This window comes from Anoplopoma fimbria, chromosome 24 (assembly GCF_027596085.1).
Source record: "Anoplopoma fimbria isolate UVic2021 breed Golden Eagle Sablefish chromosome 24, Afim_UVic_2022, whole genome shotgun sequence".
NCBI lineage: Eukaryota > Metazoa > Chordata > Actinopteri > Perciformes > Anoplopomatidae > Anoplopoma > Anoplopoma fimbria.
Window position 1 is genome coordinate 9,679,321 of NC_072472.1, and position 22,915 is coordinate 9,702,235.

General features: G+C 37.9%; 1 protein-coding gene across 1 annotated transcript in view; it reads right to left on the reverse strand.

The window, feature by feature from the left end:
• Window positions 1-640: 640 nt before the first annotated feature.
• The window catches only part of LOC129114066 (glucocorticoid receptor-like), a 63,305-nt gene continuing 41,030 nt past the window's right edge, over window positions 641-22,915 (reverse strand). The window contains 8 exon segments of the mRNA XM_054626573.1: window positions 641-3,635; window positions 4,103-4,260; window positions 7,061-7,191; window positions 10,107-10,251; window positions 11,837-12,076; window positions 15,532-15,648; window positions 21,207-21,233; window positions 22,382-22,551. Of these exon segments, the coding sequence (XP_054482548.1) occupies window positions 3,483-3,635; window positions 4,103-4,260; window positions 7,061-7,191; window positions 10,107-10,251; window positions 11,837-12,076; window positions 15,532-15,648; window positions 21,207-21,233; window positions 22,382-22,551 (1,141 nt within the window). The 3' untranslated portion in view covers window positions 641-3,482.

The window sequence follows — 22,915 nt, forward strand, 5'->3', positions numbered from 1 at the left end:
TTGTTGAAAGGTAAAAGAGAAAAATGTATAGGAGTATAGAGGTTACGTCCATGTAAAAATATTTTGTAATAATAGACACTGTTTACATTGCACTGGATATGTCGGCGCTGCTATTTACACCTATGGCCCTTTAGAATGAGCATGGATATGGTTACATCTACACGTTAAAGCTGGTTTTCTGAGGCACCACCACCTGGAAAAAACTGTAATACTGTATGCAAAAGTCACCCAAACAAATAAGACGGTCAAATCTTCCCCAAAATAATCAACAATTGACATGAGGGGCATCGAGCTATGTTCTTTACAGCGCATGGCCGCAAGACCAAGTTAGCCTGTGAAGCTGAAAGCCTGCACTGTACATCAAACAACATTACTGTGAGTGACCATTCTTTGACAGAATGGCTGATAAAAACATGATTAATCTTATTGAATAGTGGCTTGTATGCGCCCAGAGTCTGCTGTGCCGTTAGCTGTAAGTAACACACAAATGAACAGTCTCTATGGCAACCTACTACCTGGTCTCTTAACTGCCATTCAGAGTTATGCACCATGGAGGAGTACCATTCAGAGTAAACAGTTGAAAATCTGTATGGTCAACATTTTAAGCAGGTACACTGAGGAAAATAGAACTATGTGGGGGGAGGGGGTGGGGAGGGGGGTTGAGAGGAGCACTGTGTTTGCCCTTCCAGCTGAAGCTAATGTACAACTTTACTGTTAATGCATTTTGCTTTGGTCATAACATTAGCTGGTACAAACATGTTTTTACATTAGAAATGTACCAAATGCAGACCACCACCACCAGTTTGACAGCAGTAGATATTACTGCTTACTTTGCAATTTCAAAAATACAATATTTTGTGCATTTCCAAAACAAAGCCACTCATACACTTAACTTGGATGATAACAATCCGTATATTTAAGCTGGTGTAGGTGTGACACTGAACTAATATCTTTCTCATAAATGAGCACCATCAAGCAAATTTACAAAAACCACGTAACAACTGAATAATCACTCTTTCACATCTCCAGGAAAAGACATATAAAAACTTGATTTAACATTTGGCACTAGTGGAACACATCAGAGTGATGTAGTCACTCATAGCCTGAGCTTTGATTCACAAATTATTTGGACCAAACTGTATCTTCTTCCAAAAATATTTCAACTTTAGAGGTGAAATCTTGTGCGACGAACAAGGTTCCATAGAATATAGATGTCTCTATTTTTATATATCATAAACAAAACAAATACATATAATAGAATCATCTTTTCAGCCATGTTTAGACCAACAACTTAAAGTTAACCCACTTCCTGTTTGTGAAAATAATTTGAGAAAATATATATATAATTTAAAATGGTATTTTGAGTGAAACACAATGCTTTTGTCACAAATAATATCATTTTTGTTTACCTATCAGGAGTACTACATGCTGAAGTTAATTATGTCTGGAAAAAAACAAGTTAGTCAATTAATACACTTGTAGGTATTTAGAGGGTTGAGAATTGTCTAGCAAATTACCATATTTGAAAATCCTGACAGTTCACCATGAAATCATTTTCATTTATATTGGACTTTACTGTATTTTCTTGGGTGGGGGAATTCGTTCCAAGGTAAATTCATAAAACCACATCTTAAAGTTACTAAACTAGAACCTCAGTATGATTGCAGCCGGCAATGAAAGGAGGGTATTGACTTCAAACCAGGCTTGTTTGAATCATTATGGCTATTTACTATGACACAGAAGCCTTGGAAGTTTTTTTTTAAAGGCAATTTAGTTCTCTATCTGTGCGATTGCATGTGAATAAATAGCAAAGGTTTTGAAGACAATTTGATTCAAATTAACTCACTCATTAATCCAAGATCTCAATCCGAATGTTACATTCTGTCAGTCTGCCTCTAAATATAGCAAAACCTCCGATATGCCTTGTTTAATTCCAGTGGTGTCCATTTATCACCATTGTGGCTGCTTCTTGTCACAACCTTGTTAAAGTATTTGGATGTGTATTCAACATTATATTTGTTGATAAAATCTGGGTACTGTAACTTTGTGTAACAATGTGATACTGATTTGAAAAAAGAGACACACACACAAAAATGTGTTTGGGAACTTAAACATTTACATTTGTATACTTTCCCTGTCTTTTTCTGTGATTCTAAAACTCTTAATGATCTAAAAAATGAAGATCTTAATATGTCATACTACTCTACGCATTGTTAAGCTGTACCATAGGCTGCCTTCCTTACATACATGTCTGGGGAACAGAACAGAGAGAGCTGCCCAGAATTAAAACACCAAAAATGACTACTTGGAAAGAAAAACTGAAATTACCATCATGGAAAATAAAAACAGAAAAAAATGTGTTTGTCAAGGTTAGATTCATATGCAAACAAACACGGTTTAGAGAGGATGGCTATGAAGAGCTTTAAAAGCTAAAAGGCACTTTTTTTCCCTTCTCAGAATCCCTGTGTAAACATTTTATTGAGTGAATGTGTCTGTGAATACTTTGAATGTTTGTGTGTATAAGCGTGACTTTTGCATCTGTGGTCAGAAATGCGTGTCTGCCTTAAATAAATGAAAATTCCCCTAGCTGTTGTTTTTTCTTCCATTGGTCATGTATATAAATCTGATTCATATAATTTCAGAAATGATAACTGATGCACAGCTGAAAACAGTTTGTCCTCATTGTCCAGAAGAAGAAGAAAAAAAAAAGAAAAAGATTCTCTTATGTTAGGGTTTGTTTAAATTCTTTGTATTTTTGTTTATCCCCATTCATTGCCAACAGTCCTCTGGAAACCACAATAAAGCGAACACTCACTACATTCTCTGCGCAGTAGAGATGGGAAGGGCAAACAGAGACAAGCTGGGCAGGTGATCAGAGGAACAGTAGGCTTGAGCTTGGAGGGAGCTTCAATAGGCTACTAATCCGGCGAGTTGGACAGTTTATTAGGTGTCATGATGAGGACGGAAAAGGTGTTTCTAGGTGTAAGCTTGTCAGTAAAACAGCAATAAAACACTGGAGGCAGGCGGCCAATAAAAGAAACAGCATCAGAAACCTGAGGACAGACCCTGGATGTAGGACATGGTGAGGGGGTTGGAAAAATAAAAAAATAGATCCCCTAAAATGCACCCTGTCCACAAGACATTCAGAGCCAACATATTTCCCCTGGAGGACAATTTCTTCTTGGTTACCAAAGAGAAAGAGCAATGGGTCGGTGGTAGGATGTCCTACCCTAGTTTGGCCCAACCTGGGACCAGATTGGGAGGCATGAAGAGGTATTGTGCTCCTTGATTAGGCTGAATGGCTGAGGCCTGGGGGTGTGTGGCAGATTCCTAAAGGGGGCCTGGGAAAACGAAGCAATTGAATCCTAGTGATGGGAGAGGCAGGACAGGCAAAGGCTTAGGGCTTGGGGCGAAAGCTTAGTGCCCCGGAAAGGTAGATGGGCAGGGCAGGATTTAAGGCATTGCTTCACAGTTTAAGGCAGTCATTTCTGATGAAACAGAAGAGGCTTGACGCTCCCGTCTTTGAATTTTGGTATCTGGTTGGTGATGATCTCTGCCAGCATCTCTGGGAATTCCACACTCAGGGTTTTATTCACAAAAGTGTAGAAACAGATCTGGAGAAGACCCTCGACCATCTGGAGGAGACATCCAGGGAGGAAGAGACAGATAGATTAGTGAGACAATATTAGATACAAAAAAAAAAAAGAATGCAGGATTTACCTTGAATAACCCTTGTGTCTATATACGGTAGGTCGTTACTTATGCTATATAAGCGATTTGGTAGAGAACACTCATAACAGCTTCTACTGGAACATACAGTGATGCACTTAGTGGGACATATGAGTGTGTCCTTCAGCGTTTTACATTAATTAGCATGGTGCAGGGGAACTCAGGGGAACTCCAAGTTATTGATGCACTTGAACGTCAAGATATGAAAGAAAAAGCCTGGCTGGTATGAAAAAAGGATGTAAAAGGAATCCGTTGTAAAATGCTTAATATGCTTCAGATCTGTAACATGTAGCAAATCCAATGTAGAAACAAGACGAGGGAAAACATTAAGCATGCAGTATTTATCAGTGTGTGTGCGTGTGTTTTCTCTAACCTCCTGCATGGAGTCCAGTAGCTTAGTTAGCTGGTAGAAACGCTGCCAGTTCTGACTAGCGTTCTCCTCTCTCTTAACGATGGCTTTTCCCAGTTCCTTGATGTACGTCATCCGGATCTCGTCAAACACCGCCTGGCTTTTCAGGCCATCTTTTGGTACTGTGGACGGACACGCACAAACACACACGCACACACACACACACACACACACACACACACACCAAGAGACACAACAATATAAAAGTTAGCTGGATATGGCAGGATTGAGAGGTCGTAAAATAAAATGATTACAATGTTATTTGTACTCATAACCCCCTCATAACATCAAATGAAAACTTTCAAAATCCTATCAGGATATTGTTATTTTACCCTGTCTAAGAGGAGATCATGAATTTTGTTCATGTCTATAAATGCAATGTGTCTCTGCTGTTGGTGAGGAGATAGCAGAACGAGTGAAAACTGTATTATATGGTGTTTTTTTTTTTTAGACTTAAATTCATTAGAATAAGAAAAATTTGATTGCAAGTGCAATGAATACCTAAAAATGTACCCATGTAATTTGCATGTATACACATATATACAGTATATCTGCTCCGCCATCTGCACAGCCGGAAATGCCCATTTAAACATCCGTCTCAAACAAAAAAAACATCAGTGAGGTTCCCATTTGTCTTAGTCTGCTCTTTATCTTGTTGCCTGCTACAACAAACAAACACAACATTAATCATTAATTCAAACTTTGTGTGTGGGACCCCAACAAGGACCCTCAGGAGACACTGTTCAAACACACACAGATGTAAGCTGTGGGCAGTGGAAAATATTAAAAACTAAAAGATTACATCAATAGCTACTGTGTAGTGTGTTGCCTCACTTGTGTGGGCTGGATGAGAATCTAAGAGAAGCTGTAAATGTTTGGACATACACCTCATAAAAATCACAAACTCTGCATGTACAATGTTTTTTAAAGAACACAGAGTGAATATTTTGATTGTGCTAGTCACTGTTATAAAAAAAAAAAGCTGAAAAACCACAATCAGCTGAAAAATATCAATATGCAGTTGTCATTACGACCATGTCAACAAATCACAGACTCCTTGTCAGTCTCATGCCTGGCATATCCCAAGCACAGCCACAATAACTGCCCTGAAGATTATGCAATGCCACAGAGGGAAAGACTGGGGTGAAATACTGTGATTTATATAATCAGATAAATGGGAGATACCGGAGTGCAAGTGCTATCTGGCCACTTCACTTTGCATGTACAGGTTTGGCTGAGAGAGTGAGAGTGAAAACAGATTGCTTTCCAGCTCTCTACATTGGATTATTTAAAATAAAATATTTGCTCAATGTGTTATTTTTGACCAATTTGTGTATGTTATCCTTTTTATTATTTAAAATCTGTTGTTGTGCAGATGTTTACTGTGCAGAAAGTGGACTGCCTTCTGAATCCAACAGGCATGTTTAACAATATATAGAATCGCCACATGGTCTACCCTAACTTTCACTCACGTAACCGAGAATTGATTAAAACAGCTAAAAGCAGTTGTCCTGACCTTATAGAATTTCCGTTCCTTAAGGGAACAAATGGAAATAGCTCTCAGGGACAAAAATGCCAGCTCTGTATGGAAATTTCATTTCCTCTGCGTAACGAGCAAGTCGCCTCTAAAGTGCATCCTTTCCCCTGCCATTCACTGAGAGTGAGGCGGAAGGAAGAACACTCCCCTCTTCAGCAAATACTATTTCACATAATTGGGGAAAAGTTTGATTTAGTAATACCTTTATCGTGCCGTGTAAAGTTTTTCTGGAGATTTAAAGGTTGGTAATTCCATAGCTGAACTGGTAGCCCACTGATTTCATAACTATTATTGAACCTCTTCCGAAGGAAAGAAAAGTGATGGCTGCTGGACATTTTAGCTCTTTGCTCTACCTAGAAATAATTCCTACTCTAATGACCTCCACTTACTTTTGCATTTAAAGTAACTCGAGCAAATCACTGCCACCAAATCAAAATGCATTAAGAATAAATCTAGAATACATTTTGTCCGGATCGACAAAAAGGTTTTGCTGTGATTAGGTTTTTCATTATGTGCTGTCATTTAGGCAATTTGATGATTACATAGCAAGCCAAACAGCAAGTTGTATTTTATCCACTGACATAAAAGACAGAAATATGAATTTATTTACTTCTTAGTCTCTTAGCATTTTTATACTTTTCAGTAACTGATGCAAAAATGCGGTTACAAGACAATCTCACTGGTAGTGGGGATAAAAAATGTCTACAGAGGTGAAGTACCTGTTGGACACTTGAAGATCTTTTCAACTGAGACAGTAACTACAGAAGATGAACAGACTGTACTTTCACAGAAAAACTGTTTTCAGGGCAGCTTAGGGAACTGGGTGGACAATAAATTACAAAAAGCCCCTGAAGAAAAAATAAAAATGACCTTCTGACAGAAACAGATCAGATACAGATCATCAATTGGTAGTGTAATGAATTGTTATTATCTACCTTTTGGAAAAGGTTTTGCATGTGTAGATTAAACTCGACCAGGAAGCAGAAATATTTAATGATAGATTTGATCTATGAGGCACAGAGCATTGGCACTCAGAGATTCATCCATTCACAGCCATCCTATCTGTCTGCAGTAGCGTCTATGAGATACAGAACTGTGTGCAGCTAGCACACTGAACCAGACATATTCACTCATCCATCCTCATCAATACTGCTGAAACTTTGCATTAACTATGCGGTTTATTCAACTCAATATACTACCCTGCTGTGACAAAGTGAGCCTTCCTCACATTGCAATGAACAGGCTGCAGCAAAGTTAGACAATTTGATATAATGGAGCAAAACTAATTTGAGATTGGTTTTAATCCCCGAAAAATTGCCAGTTCCTAAAGTTTAAAAAAAAAAAAACACTGCTGTGAATTTTCAATGAGAAGCGTGTTTCATTACCTGTGCTGAGCAGTAACAGGACCTTCATGCACAGGTACTCGTCATAGGACACCTGCAGTCTGACGAACTCATTACAGATTGTAAGCATCTGCTCGCACTGGTCGGTCATGAAGGGCAGCTTCATACGCTCTCTGAAAGGAGAGAGACAGAAAGAAAGGGCGAGGGAGAAAGTAGAGGTGAGGGATAAGTATAGAACAGGTGCAGTCAGAGGGGGAATAAACAGAAAGAAAACAAAGACATACAGATTAGACGTACAGCTCTTTCACTCATCCTTTTATTCAATTCTAAATAAAACCACTCCAACAGGAGAGCACTACAACCATGAAGGAGAAAACCAGACTGTGAAATCAATCCAAATGGATTTTCACACCCAACTTCCACTTACACACAGCCCGTATTACTTTATACCTCTAAAATCAATACAGCACATAGCCTTAGGTTTAGAGCCCCCTATTCATTCTGACCAACTGCGGCGTAACAGGCAATGACCTCTTCACCTTTCTCATCTATTTTTACACCTCTCTGATTTGATGTGTCCTTTCAGCGCGACTCTGCTATGGAGCATTCTGCAGAATACATTAAACCTTTTATTACCTCACAAAAAATTTAATTGCTACTCACATACTCACTAATTGGGTCAACATTTAAAAAAATGGAACTGCCGAATGACATAATGAAATGTTCATTTGAATTCGAACATTAAAATGCAATATCAATATTATAACTTAATTTAGCATTTTTAGATGCAACATTTAAATCACAATTTGAATTAAAATGGAAAAATACATTTTCATTTTAAGATACCTTCATGCACATTTTATGACAATTTGAAAATGCAAAATGCAAAAGACATTCGACCTTTCATTTTCAAAGACTAACCCCGCTTTACAATATTCAAATGTAAATTTAAATGTGGAAATGAAAAAAGCATTGAGTCAAATTGCAATTACATTTCAATGCTGGCATGTCTTTTCCTGAGTAAATCAATTTGTCTGACACAAAATGTATTTTCATTTGCTAGTTCTAGCAACCTGTCAGTAATTTTTCGGAAGGCAGTACTGCGTTGGCTAGCCACTGTAACTATCTAACACAACACAGAACCTCATATAGATCGATGTCAGTGACAGCAGAGTATTCTGCAGCGCTTTAGTATTTGCTCTGCTCCTTTACAAGCGATTTCTTGGTTAATCATTGTCTGATCTGATCAGCTAAATTTGCAATCACTTGTGCCAGCCTTGAAGCTGCCATTTTGCCCAGGCAGATAAACGTTCCTACGGCCGGTTAGTGAACAGAACCAGCGTACTTAGTTCCACTTTCTGAAAATGACTGACAGGTTGCTAGAACTTGAAAATGCACGGCGTTTCAGCATTGCAATAGAGAGCAATGCTTTTCCTTTTTCACATTTAAATTAACATGAATATAGTCAACCATAGAGCAGGGTTTGTCTTTGAAAATTAAATGTCAAATGGCTTTTGTATTTTCATTTTAAAGTGTCAGAGAATGTGCATTAAGGTAAATTTAAATTAAAATTGGTGACTCCAAATTTTGTACCATGTTTTATTCATGCTTTTGTAAAAAAGAAAAAAGAAACATGATGGAAGCTGTAGTTGTTGAAGTCAAACAATTGATCATCTCTCTTGGTTACATAAGATCATCTAATCAATTGAACCATCCCACACATTGTAGATACTCATTAATCTCTCTGATTAATATCAAAGATAAAGAATAAAATGGGACAGTGTCTCACCTCCCCAAGTATTTAAAGTATGACCTTCAAAAGCTAGAAACAATGCGACAGGAACGATCAAGCTGACGGAGATGAGCCTGTGCTTTATCCTGTTTCCTCCAGGGACTACAAAGACTGGTCAGCACAGACATTTCAAAGCACAATCAATTTCTGGAGCCAGTGATTCCTTCAGAAATGTGGCTTTGTAATTAACAAACTGCAATTATACCTGAGCTGTCTCTCTGTGGCTTCAAGGTAGCACAAAGGGTTATTTACTGAATGGTTCAGCATGTAATTGATGTATTCTTTTTCTGCCTGTTTGATTAATAGGCTTTCCTGGTTGCGCTTTTAAGTGTGTATTACAAAACTTGAGGGTTTTTTCCTATACGTATATAAATCCCTATTAATCGTCTTGTAATTTACTCCTGCAACACAAACCTGCAGTTTCCTTTGCTTTTGGGATTGAGTACTTGTGTGCAGCTGGTACACTTACAGCTGGATCACATACTGATAATCACCAAAACTGTAAAATGAGAATTTCATTATCTGGGAGTTTGGTTTTGGTAATATTTGGACTCTTGGTAATATAGTTAACTCTTACTATTTTCGGAACATAGACTAACCTAAGATAACTAACCCTACCTGGATGAAATTAAGAGTTTAGTATTTTTTTTTGTCCCTTAAAGTAATAAAATATGAAGATTTGGTGAAATGTACTTTTTTGCTTTCTTTGGCTAGATTAGATAATACTAGTTTAGCAATAAAACACAAATTACTGAATAACAGCTAGCAGGCTTTGTCTAAGGTCAAAAAAGTTGTTAGAGCGTGCAACTCTGTAAAACAACAAATGTAATTTTTAGGGATTAAACAAACAAGATGTTAATCAGTGACCTTTGAAGGTCCTTGTAGGTATATTTTTAAACTATGGTCAGAGCCAGGCTACATTTTTTTCCCCCCTGAATCCAGTTTTTACGCTAAGCTAGCAAAACAAGCCTTCAGATCCCCTGTACCACAGCCTGTCTCATAACTCCACTACGCGAGACAGCCATGTGCTTCTTATGCTATCCATGATATCACCGGCTGCTTCTTTTCATCCGATTTAACAACTTAACACAGAAACTGCCAAATTACCAATATACTGTTGGTGCTGTGCCTAGAGCCAATGACCTGACATCTATTCTTGCCAAGCTGAATCATGAACCGATGGATGGCCGAGTGAGTAAACAAAGTAATGAAGTGAGATTGACACCTTGAAATGAGCAAAAGCAAAACAAAAATGGCTGAAGAAAGGACTGCACAACAGCTGGCCGCAGTACGCACTTGTTGATGACGAGATCAGGGGCGAAGCAGAGCATGCTCCCGTTACAATGCTCATAAGACCTCCAACCAAGACTGAAGGACATGAGGAACAGCCAGGAGCACTGCAGCAATGTCATCTGGTCATCCAGGTGCAGGTTGCGGAAACCTAGGAAGGTCAGATAAAGTGGCTTAGAAAGACATGCACACAAAGACAAATCCAGAGGGACAGATGCGAATAAACAGTCATAATCACACAGATGAAATAAGCAGCTAAGGATACAACCCTAAAAAAGAGATTATAACATTTGAGCATTCATCCATTTAGTTGGTCTTTAAACATTGTTGGTCAACAGTAGTTATTATACTGTTTATTTTTCAAAAACGTGGATGAAAAGATGAATTTGTTGCAGCTTGGAAAAATAACCATTTTACTGTATTTGGGTGATGGCGTATGTTGCTGCCAGTGATACTATTCACCTATTCTGTCTGTCTGATTTCAAATAAATACGGAAACATTGAAGAAAAGAAAAAGTAATCGTTCAATACATCATTAAAACACAATAACGAAGCCAGATCTCACAAAGCTAAATAGGGTGAACTGGTTAAATCAATGCCCTTATGCACACACTGAAATATTGGAGCCATATTTTCCCCTCATCATACTGTCACACAGAGAGATCACAGCAAAAAAAAAGGAGAGAGACGTCTGATCTTAAATATTTGGTGTGACTAATAGCAACAATTACAGTGAGAAGAGAAAGTCTCCAAGCAAATACTTGGAGCGATTATCAAGTCTTGTGCCTTCCTTCTCAAGATCAGAAACTAACATGGGCGGTTAAAATCCATTTTTCTGTCTGTGGAAATGGAACTAGGCAGCATTCAAACTCAGCAATTAGTATTTTTCATGATGTTTATAACATGAATTTAATCTTATCTGGTGGGACAACAGTAAAATATTTATATATAGTATTATATATATATAATATGTATGTGTATGTATATATATGTATGTAGGTATATGTATATATGTATGTGTATGGATGTATGTATATATGTATGTTTGTATGTATGTATGTATGTATGTATGTATGTATGTATGTATGTATGTATGTATGTATGTATGTATGTATGTATGTATGTGAATATATACACAACAACTGTATGATGAAACAGTCCACTGTATGATGAAACAGTCAAATATTCTGGCACACAGTTTTTTTTGCAAAACTACGAAACTCAAATAAGTCAAGATGATACAATAAATTAAGTAATCCGATTTGCTTTGAGATAAAAAAGACAATAATGATGGTGTAGAAACATTTCCTTTATAGGGCGTTGTAGGAACATCGTATTTATAAGTTATTTCCAAATAGGAAACATTTACAGTATTTCGCAAGTTAACTTGCAGCTACTCGTGTTCTTGAGCTTCATTGAGGAATGCTACGAATGCTAACAAGCTCATGCTCGGTTACCAGGAGGGCAAAAGTGAAAGCTATGCCACAGTGCACTAAATGTCCAGTAGTCACACGGCAAACTTTCCATTTGATCTAAAAGTGATGTAATTCCCTCTACCAGCTGCATGTATTAAAAGTAACATAACTGAATTTTCCATCAGTGACTTGGCCCACTTTATTACACATTAGTCTCAATAACAAGCTGGAAATACTCCCAGTGACATACTTTGCCTGAGCAGTGATATGCATCATCTAAACCAAACCTAAAGTAACACATGGTAAGGAGCTTTTCATTACCTGGCAGAGACTTTGCCCACTTCACTGCAGAGATGACCTGCTGTCCCCCCAGCCTGTTCAGAGTGGTCATGAGCCGCGAGCTGGTATCAGGCAGAGTGCTGTCATAGCCCGAGTAGATGACCTCTGGCTCGATGGCCTTGAGCACGGACAGCATGGTGGGCACGAGTTGGGGCATTGGCCTGGGGATGACTGCAACGGGCATGCTGGGAGGTTTGTTCTTCATCTTCTTGTTCTTCCTCGCTGGGGGACGCGGCAGGAAAAGAGGAGGAGAAAAAGAAGGAAAAGGAATGATGATAAAAGGGACCTAGTGAGAAGTGAGTCATTATAATACCTTTTAGGCATTAAAGAGATGCGCCTGTATGATTTTGGATATTTAAAACCAATAGCAACTAAACAACAGAGGCCAAACAGTAGAATAAGTTAAAGACCAAAACAGCAAAAGTTTGTTAGATATTAATAGATGATAAACTTAGATTATGTACTGTATGACACAACCGTACAGATTGTTTATAGAACAAGGACAAACGTCAGATGTTCAACTTAGCAGGCTACCAAAAGAAAGACCTAACCGAAACTAGCATATAGCGCTGCAAACAATTTGTATTTTTTCTTGATTAATTGGTAATTTGGTAAACAAAATTTCATAGAATAGGAAAAAAAGAAAGTCCATCACAATTTCCCGGAGCCCAAAGTGTGTCTTCAAATGTCCCGTTTCGTCTTTTACATAACAAAGTAAATCAGAAAATCCTTACATTGGAGAAGCTATTAAAATTGTAGTTGCTATTCATTTTAGATGTAGATCAACTAATTCATTTATCGAACAATCCTTTCGGATCTTACATCACTACAATTAAATAACTAGCTTAATTTCACACAACAGGAAATAAAAATGGCATTGCCTGTGTCAACAACGCTCCATTTTGTCTTTAAAAAAAAAATCAAGAAACAACACAGAACATCAGCTCCAAAATAAACACAGGTGTGCATATACAAGAAGCCAGATTTTTGAAACCTACAAGCAAACCTACAGCTAATGTACCAACCAAGGCTGGGCCCACACAAGTAACACACTTTCCTTTTTCCAATCTCCATACTTGTGCAGTGGCACATGTACTGCTGTACTATTTCACACATCATGTAGACTAGGGGTCTACATGTTATTTCCTCCGAGAGCTAAATTGACAAAATGAAAGTGGCCCTTAGCTACTCATGTTTAATATTATTAGAACAGTTAGTCTACATGGTGGACTACCTGTGCATCGTTTTGACATTTTCTCCCACTAAATGTGCAAAACATGCCAGGGGTTGAGAGGTTACCATGAAAAAACATGTTTTTTCTAACTCTCTACCTCTGTTTAATTTCCTCTCCTGGCGTTTCTATGGCAACTAAGAGCCTTTCTGGTGGGAGTCTGTCTGCTGATGTGCTGACGTCCATCAAATCCTTCTCCCTGTCTTTCTGTCTCTCCCTATATGGAGCTACTTTCACATCCGTCTGACAAACACTGCACTGTTTACAGGTAATCTCACTCAACACTGACAGCAATTTCATGTCCCAAGGAAGCATCAGCTAAAATATCCCAACAGCCAAGTTCCAAGTATTTAAGCAAGTTGTTTTGCTTCACCTGTTGCCTTTCATTTACATCTTTCTAAATCTTGACTCGCTTAACTGTTACTCTGTGTCCTTAACATCACCCAGTGATCCAAGGCTATGGCCTGTGGGTGTGGATTTTGTACTGATCAATGTGTGTGAGGAGGTGCCGCTCTCGAGATGTACAGATCTACAGAACATTCATAATGACAATGGTGCGCACAAACGCACATGTTCACAAATAAGTTTCTAACACCGGTTGATCCACACTGCAGCCTTTAAAACTTTATTTGGAGCAAAATATTTATACAATTGAAATAAAATTGAAGACTTTTTAGTGATTTTCAAGGTCCTCTGAAGAAGATTGACAATTTCAGAATTGTTGCTCTAGCATTGTGGAATATCCCTGCTCACATTCAAGGCTTTCCTCGAAAAAACATATTTTCCACAGAGCTGTAGCAGTATTGGCGTTGTACTAGACTAGAGGCCATGTCTTCCCTTTCAGTATATTTTATTTCTACAGACATCCAAACCATCAAATAATAATAATAATAATGTATGCAGTGCGTATTTCTGACTAACAGGAATACTGTAATCATCCATGGTAATTTGAGGCTGTATATTCAAAGCAATGGCAATAGGTTAGTCCATATTTAATGGTTATTTGTGCAGTTCTTTCCGCTCTATGTATAAATATATTATTCAATTTCTGTAATCTAATGCACTTTGCTGGCTTGTTTATTTCATATTGAGACTATCATGTTACCATACCGGCCTACTACTCAAACTTACTTTGAAAGTAATGAATTACAAATTAAATCTACAGTTTTTTGCACTTTGGAGTAAAAAAATAAATAATCAGCTTTCAGGAAAAATCAAGAAGCCAAATTAAAATCACAGAGCGTATTTGATTTAACACGATTAGCCAAATCTCAACTCACTAAGACGTTTGAGAAAAGACGGCATATTTAGAGTAAATATTGTGATCATAGTTGGAACGCGATGGCTCTAACCAATTTATTCAGACAATCATTTTAGCAGGTGTGGTGACGTGAAAAATGATTAACTACTTTGACTTCCATTAACTTGGGCGATGGTGGTTTGATTAGAAACCAGACATACTGGAGGCCCTAGTATAAACGGTGGGTGGTAGTTCAACGGAACAATGACATAACCCTAAATTAATGGGGAATTTTAATAAGCAACTACTTAAAGACACAGGAAAAACAAGTTATAATCCTGTGCTTAACTTGCACTCTCTCTAATGGCCAGCAGGGGGCAACTCTTCTGGTTGCATAAAGAACCAGGTTGTTTCGAGGTCTATGAGAAAATTACCCTACTTCTCACTTGATTTATTACCTCAGTAAACATTGTAAACATGAGTTTATAGTTTCAATTACTAGTTTTAAGTCTTCCTCAATACAGCATGATGTCCATTTTGTAACGATGGTACTGTTTAGAGTAAAATAGACAATAAAGCATGGTATACGTACATTCAGTTGACCTTTTGAAACGTGCATAGCATGAAAGCTAATGCGAGTTAATTATGTGCTAACGTACTCTGCAACTGTTCAGGGTCAATTGTAATATTATCTTTGGTATCTACTAAAATATACGCACATAAGTAAATAAAAGTAAAAAATTCTAAAATGTATAAATATTTTTGATGACTGCACTTTGTGGGTGCACAAATACATTTATCATATCAAATAAGGCTCCATTCCTGGAGGCTTGATTAAACCCAACCCAACATATAAAACCACACTTGACTGTTAGCTTGTGGATCATAGAAGCTAGCAAAGCAATATTATAGTAGAAGGCGTGAAATTCGAATTCAGTTGGCAAAAACTTTAGTCAGGGTCTTATTTTAATTTCTCAGGCAGATGGGGTTGGACGCTAACAGTCCTCCACAGCTCCATATTGCCCTGTATTTGCTAAGCCACGCCCATTTTTGAGCAATCGATATACAATCTGTAAAATGTAATCAAATCCTTGTTGTAACTATATATCCTATCCACATAATTTGTTTCAGGAAATATTTCAAATGACAAAATCCAAGTGTTTTAATGAAACCTGGCCTGATTTAAAGAGCAGTCGGACTGTTTACCTTCCAAATTCATTCCGGCTTTAAGACATTTCCTGAAGCGGCAGGCTGGACAGTTCTTCCTCCGGATCTTATCAATGATGCAGTCATTTCTCCCTGCACACAGGTAGTTGTGCTGACCTGTAGAGAGGAGAGGGAGAAGAAGAGAAGGTGGAAAAAAGGGAGACATATTAGCCAGCTAAGCAGGTTTCAGAAGGATTAGCCTGGCCTGTATGTATTATTACCACACTAACCACCGGCTTATTCTACAGTAAGCCTGACAAGCCTGTGGAATTCCTCTGGTGTTGACGGCTTCACTTTCTCAAGTCTGCACTTGAAGCACATGGCACAAGCCACGAATATGTGAAGGGCACTTTCCCAACAATCAGACACAGACCACATGATCCACATTCATATTGTGGCCCGTGTACTCGAGTCTAAATGGTGAACATTTGCAGACCACTTTCCCTTTCTCATAATTACTCTGAATGCTGGCGTACATGATTAGGACGCAGGAATATAAACTGTGCATGAAACTGTGATAAGTTTAATTTAATTTGAAAAGAGGCAGCAATAGGTATTTGACCAGAGGGAAGAAACAAGGGCAACTCCATATTATTTAAAGGCTTAGTTATTTACATAGAACAGCTGAGCACTGTAGGTTTCAGAAAACATTACTCAAAACTGAGCAAAGAGTTTTCGTTGGGGACTATATCTTTATTTATTTTTATTTGCTGTGCTAGAGAGTATACAAAAAAGAAAAACTCCTAATACTGTATGCAGCTGTGATAAAGGTTCAACACTATGAGTAGTTCTTATGCAGCAGAGAGGATCAATGTTATCTTCAGAGGCCTGGCAATTAATTCTGTTGTTATGCGTTTGTGCCATTTCTTGGCAATACTGTTAGGCTCTCTTTTTATCTTTGTCATCTCAGTACTGATATCACACTGGTGGTGCAGCAGTTCAATAGCCTGTGCCCTAGTGCAATAGTGTCTTTCCTTTATCACATACAGTGCTTGTGTAGCAGAGCCTGAGGAATGTCACATGGATCTTATCTTTCCAGCAACAACTCATTCTTTTGAGGTCAAACTAAGAAATTATCAATAAAATAAACAAAATGAATCAAGGGATGTCCCATAACATCATGCCAAGCATGCCATGGTAATCCTTCTAAGTTTCACTATGAAAGTAATTCTACGAAATCCAACTGCCATAATAAACTAGAATCCCCTCTGATGTGCTAGATGAGTCACTAACCCACAAAGAAGTTCACATGTGCTGCTTACTTCGCAGTGGAAAACCGACCGTAGGCAGCCATTTAGATTTTCTTTCTTTTTTTCAACTATTGGATTCTAAAAAAGTTAGAGCTTGGTCTGACAGGGGAATGTGGTGCACAGTGAAAAACACAGTCATACTGCAGCACTCACATGTGAATCCCATACTTCCACTGAAAAATGGTGAGTTCAAGAGCACCTCTTATTAAAGAGCATATGTACCTTATGCATGACTAGATGACTCAATTATAGTCTACTCCCCTATCGCCAATTACTGTAGATATGGAGATGTAAGGTGAAAGGCCTGCTCATTAGCTACTTCTGGTTTGATGGCATTACTCGTTATAGAGCAGTTCTATATAACTATCACACTGTGAAGAGTGGCAGAAGCTGAGGATATAATACATAATCACATGGAGACCTTGTAATGTGCAGTCTTTTCAGGTCTATGAAACTTGGCACTATATTCTAAATTGCTGCAGAGATCATCATATTGGATATTACAATACATATTTGCTTCTTCCGCCTCTGCCACTCTCCAGGAACCCTCCATTTATTGTGCATACACGTTGAGAAGTTTCTACATGACCCCAAAAAACATCATTGGCTGAAACAAGACCTTACACAAAGTCAACAGTGCCTTGACAAAATGCCCTTTGGGACCATAAACATTGTTACTGATCTTTGAAATATCATGTGCTTGATGCAGCTTTTTGAACTAAAGGGCATTCAATATTGCTACTGGTACTACATAATTGAATGTCAAAATATTACTATACAGTGTGGTATTGGTATTCCAGCCATACTTCGTCCTAGGGGTGCATGGACATGACAGCAAAACATTGTGCTAGATATTAAAGTTATATTATTAATAAAACATTGAGAACAGCCTTTGTATTCAGCGTATCCTTAATGCTCCTTTTAATAATGTTAAACCGATTTTGAACACTATGTTCAGCTTTGTGTCTACAAATAGGTTCCATAAGACAGTCTTGTGATCCATTGCTTTTGTATGACCAAGCAAGGCAATAATCAAACTAACCCAATCACGTTTCTTGGCCATATATTCTAGATTTTCCACCGTTTTTTTCGATGAATCTTTTCCATAATGAAAATGACAAGATGTCTTAGTTAAAGTAGTCTTTGAAAAAAATATACAACAATTACATGAACAAATAGAAACCACTGAGATAAATGGACTAGTAGAAAAATCCACACATTTTTAAGCCATCTCTCTTATCCTGACTTATGCCACCCGACATCTCTTCAAAAGCAAGTAACCTACTTGACCTGCTGTTCCTGCCAGTGATGTCAGCTTACACAATTATGGACCTAATTCATCTACAATCCCATGAAAATGAATTAGTCTGTCAACAGACAGGATTTTATTGTAGATGTTACAAAAAGATTATTTTTCCATTAATGTAATCCGACTTTTAAGATGCTCATCAAAAGCTTAACTCAGAGAGCACACAGTATTTTAGTGAGTGTATCACTGCAGTGTAGAACACAGATTAACTAAAATAATGCCAAGCCAGTGAGAATATGTTTGTCAACTATGACACTGTGGGTGTATCATTATTACAACCTGAAACAAAAAATAAATAAAGCCTAGATGACTCTGGAAAACATGCTGAAATGTCTATATATATGAACAGTTTGAAAGACAGCACAGACAGAAGACCAAATTGTGTTTTTTCATTGTTGGGACATGGTTTTGTGGTCCAGACTACAGAAGCCCTAAACAGACATAATTCAAGCTACACGTTATCTCAAGATCACAAGTTAATTATGTCATCATTCCTAGGAAACAAACTTTGTTATATTGAGATAACAAGATCATTAATTAGTTATAAATCCTCTTGACTTAAAATATTCAACGGCGAATGTGTTTAAATGGCCCAGATTGAGCAGACAGAGATGGACTTGGAGATGTAAGTGGAAGGGTACACGTGTGACTGGGTCCTGATTCCAAAGAATGTGTTAAGGGTATATTAAAAATACTTATACGAGTGAGTTGGGTTTTTTTAAGCAATACAAAAAGTCAAAGAATATAGACATATCCCTAACAATTTTGTGGTATTCTGTTTTTAATATATAAGGGACACGAGCATGTTTTATACTTCTTGTGAATATAATCCCGTTAATTTGATTTCCATGTACACATTTTGTATATACCCTTGTTGAAAACGGGACGTAGTCGCACATGTATGTATCTGTAACACTGGCCTGTGTTTGTAACAGTGGGCTCAATTCAATTTCCTTGATCCTGCAGTGCTTTACATTATTTTGCCCTCTTCCTGTTTGCTCTCAGTCTGTGAATACTGGGCCTAAAACAGCAGACTAAATGCACGTACTATGAGCACCAGGAAACACTGAATCTCAAGCCAATGCTTAGCTCAGCTTAATGATGCTTCAGAACAGCAGCAGCCTATGGTGTTGGTTGCTGGAGCTTATTAAATTATGCAAATGTCTCTAGACATTTTTAAATACAACAGAAATAATCACAGTTGAAACTTACAAATGATCATTTTTCACATAGACTGGAAATTATTCTGCAGCGCTGGAGGTGTGATGACAAGATAGCAGCCTGTGGGCTGCCAATTGCAGCCTTCCCTGATACCACAGGAAGTCATTGCAAACAATGGCGTAAAAAGCCATCTGTGGTGTCAAAAGTGCCAGCTGAATCACTCTGATATCCTTGCCCTTGCCCACTCTTATCCTGCCCTGATCTGTTAACAAGGGCCTGGCAGCACCTGTCAGTAGTCAGCAGTGGTTGTTGAAGCCTCTGGCTGGTTTGTAGCCAACACTATCATGAAGGGCTGCAACTGATGAGTGCGTGCTCAGTGGGCCAGTGGTTAGCACCGTCAACTTACGGCAAGGAGGTGCAGTTTGAACCGGACCAGTTACTTTCAATTCAGCAACTATTATTAGTTATTATGATGGCCGTTTTAAAGGAAGTAAGGAAGCAAATATCCTTGATAATTAACCAAAACCATTAAATAACAATCTGACATGTAAAAATCCCTGATTCAAATTCTCATTAACATATAAATTACTAAATTAAAATAAAATGTCTGTTTATGTGTTTCATTGGGAACTTCAACTTAATTTTGCTTAAAAGCTATGATTAAAACAATATTTCCATCTGTCTCTTAAGTCTAGAACAGATATTGTTAGATGACATGGAGGAGAAACACTGGGGAGGAGCTGTGGAAACCACTGTGAGCTGTTAATATGTTGAGAGCCGCAGAAATGCAAACGAAAGGCTCACAATCTCAGATCTTGCACCTTTAACAACCTACTTCTAGAGATTTCAGCGGATCACTTTCAGTAGAATCTTAAGGCCTTTGAGATGCTCTATTGCGAAGCCTTTCAGTTTCAATGAAACTACATCAAAAGCATCTTTGGCCATGAAACAGGAAGTACTTTTCACCTAGATGTATCACATTTAGTAGTGACATGTATCCTGTAGACTTAAAATAAAGTATTTAACTCAACCCAGAAGGAAGTCGACAATTTGAATTTGGTGTTCGACAGTCACTGAAGTGCAACAATCTGTCGAAAAGTCCTGCCAGTACTCCGGATGGGCACAAGGGTTGAGGGGCCTGTTTTTTGTTTAGTGTTGAAGTGATCGTTAACTCATCCTTTATGTAATCCTTCTACTTTTTGAATAATTAAAAAAAGATTCTAAAACCAATTGGATTCTCTTAAAGCTGCTCAGTGACTTAACTCATAAAAAGTTGACGTCTTGGAGATATATGGATATCACAGACATGGGCATTATGTTACTGTAAGCTACAATTGTCAGTTGAGCTCATTATATATTGATATCAGTTGCCAATAAATCCAGCAGGATGTTTTTTTAATTCGAGCAGAAATCTAGTTGTGACTCTAATAGAGTTAACAGTAGACACAGTGAATCACACACAGAGTAAATAAAACACATGAACACCACATAGAAACAAAACAACAAAAAAGGTGAGAGGGGATTTTTGACATCAGATCTCAGTCGGTTAATGAGGGTCCAGTGCAAAATGAAACGCCTAATTAGTAACAGACCGTGATTGCAATCATTTATCCTACCACCTGTGAGGTTCATGAGGTGGAACATTCTAAGAAGAAATTGAAGAGCAGGAAATCACTCACAGGCAATTTACACTGACTTGATAACCAAATCAGAACATTTGCATGCATTAACAGATAGTTGGCAGAAGAGGCTATGCATGTGTCTAAGCAGATTGGTCATATTTAAGCGCTGAAGGAATACAGGGACATGAGCAAATCAATGGTGAAAGTATTACCATCATTTTCATCACCATCATCATTATCATCATCATCATCATCATCATCATCATCATCATCATCATCATCATAATGTGTATTATTATTAATTCATACATTATTAAAAGTGCATTTATTTACCATCTGTGTTTTGTCTCGCTCTCCAGCCTTCATCATAGAAGCAACGACCGGGATTGGAGATGGGGGAGAAAAAACAAAAATAACAGATGTAACTTTCTCAGTACTAAAGTAGGCAGCTCTTTTCAAAAGAAAACTAACACTTCAATTTGAGCACTTGGCATTTACACCAGCGTCACATCGTAAAAGTTGATATGCTAGACAACGGTCAACAATCGTACAACGCAACAAATGAACCGTAGCAGATTGTCCGGCTTAAATCATGTGTTCGAATTTATAATTATACAGGGGAATATATATTTAATTCCTCTGGATAATTGTTTTTACACATATTTTAGGAATATTAGTTTCAAATAAATGTTTGTTTGTATACAGGAGGCTAAAAATTCAATCTACAGTATGTTCAACTTTCAGTATGAGCGCCCTAACTATTATTAAGTGGCAGTTCTATTTACAGATAAAGAGGAAGTTGACAGATAGTGAATGTAGTCACAGAATGAAAGAAAAGGACACGGCTAATTGGGACTTGAAAACAAGAGATTAGTGTAGCTCATTTCTGTGCATTGAGTACCAGTGAAGAGTCAATGATAAATAGGGAGTGGTCTATGTATTGTTCACGTAGGCATTGTTAATAAATACAATAATCAATTGACAGAAACACACTTAGAAAGGCTTTTTCTTTTTACCCCTCTGTAACCACAGCTTTAGAAAAGACAGTAAATGGAGAAACAGAGGCAGAGAGAAGCAACGCGAGATGGAATGCAAGGCAGAAATACCTTAACATTAATTACTTTCCGTTTGTCAGATGCATTCCTGGCCCTCCCATTTCAAGATATGTAAGGCAATTAGATTCAAGTGAAGTGTCATGATGCACATATTGCCTGAGACAAGAACAGAATACTGTATTTGAAGATATAAAGTGTTTATGAAGCCAAGAAGAAGAATGTCTGTTTTATATACACATACATGAATATGCAAATCTGAATATAGCCTGGTGTGGATGTGGCAAAAACGTATTGGTTCAAAAGACGAGTTAAATTGAATTGAATTGAAAACCAAAAAAGTATAAATGAGAACACGTTGTTAAATTATACATAGCCTAACTTCTTCAAGACAAAGATGTGTGTAAATACATTTGTGTTTACATGTGTAGTGTCTGACTGATGTGTGAGACCAACCTTCGACGGCCCTCTTGAAGAACACCTTGCAGCTGCCGCAGGTCACGACCCCGTAGTGGCATCCTGAGGCCTCATCAGAACACACCAAACAGATCTTATGCGTCTGCCCACCAGGCTTGGATTGGCCTGGAACCGCAGAACTGCCAGTCTCTCCAGCTCTGGGTGATGAGCTGAAATGCATACAGAGAGGGAGGGATAGAGAGAGAGAGAGAGAGAGAGAGAGAGAGAGAGAGAGAGAGAGAGAGAGAGAGAGAGAGAGAGAGACAGAGAAATATGTCAAAAAATAAACGAGTGAGCAGCAAAGATGTTTGTTATAAATCCAAAACAGGCTGCTAAGGGCTGGTTTTATGAGCAGCCTCAATGGTATGTTGTACTGTTGCTAGGCGACATGAAAACCCTGTGGACAAATCCTGAAATATGTGAACTTAAAACAGATTGACGTTTCGATCGTGCTGCTGTTTCTCTCATCAAATTTGGACAGGGGTTAGAATTCTAAGAATTATGGTGGTTTTGCTTAAAGAATTAAACTAGAAT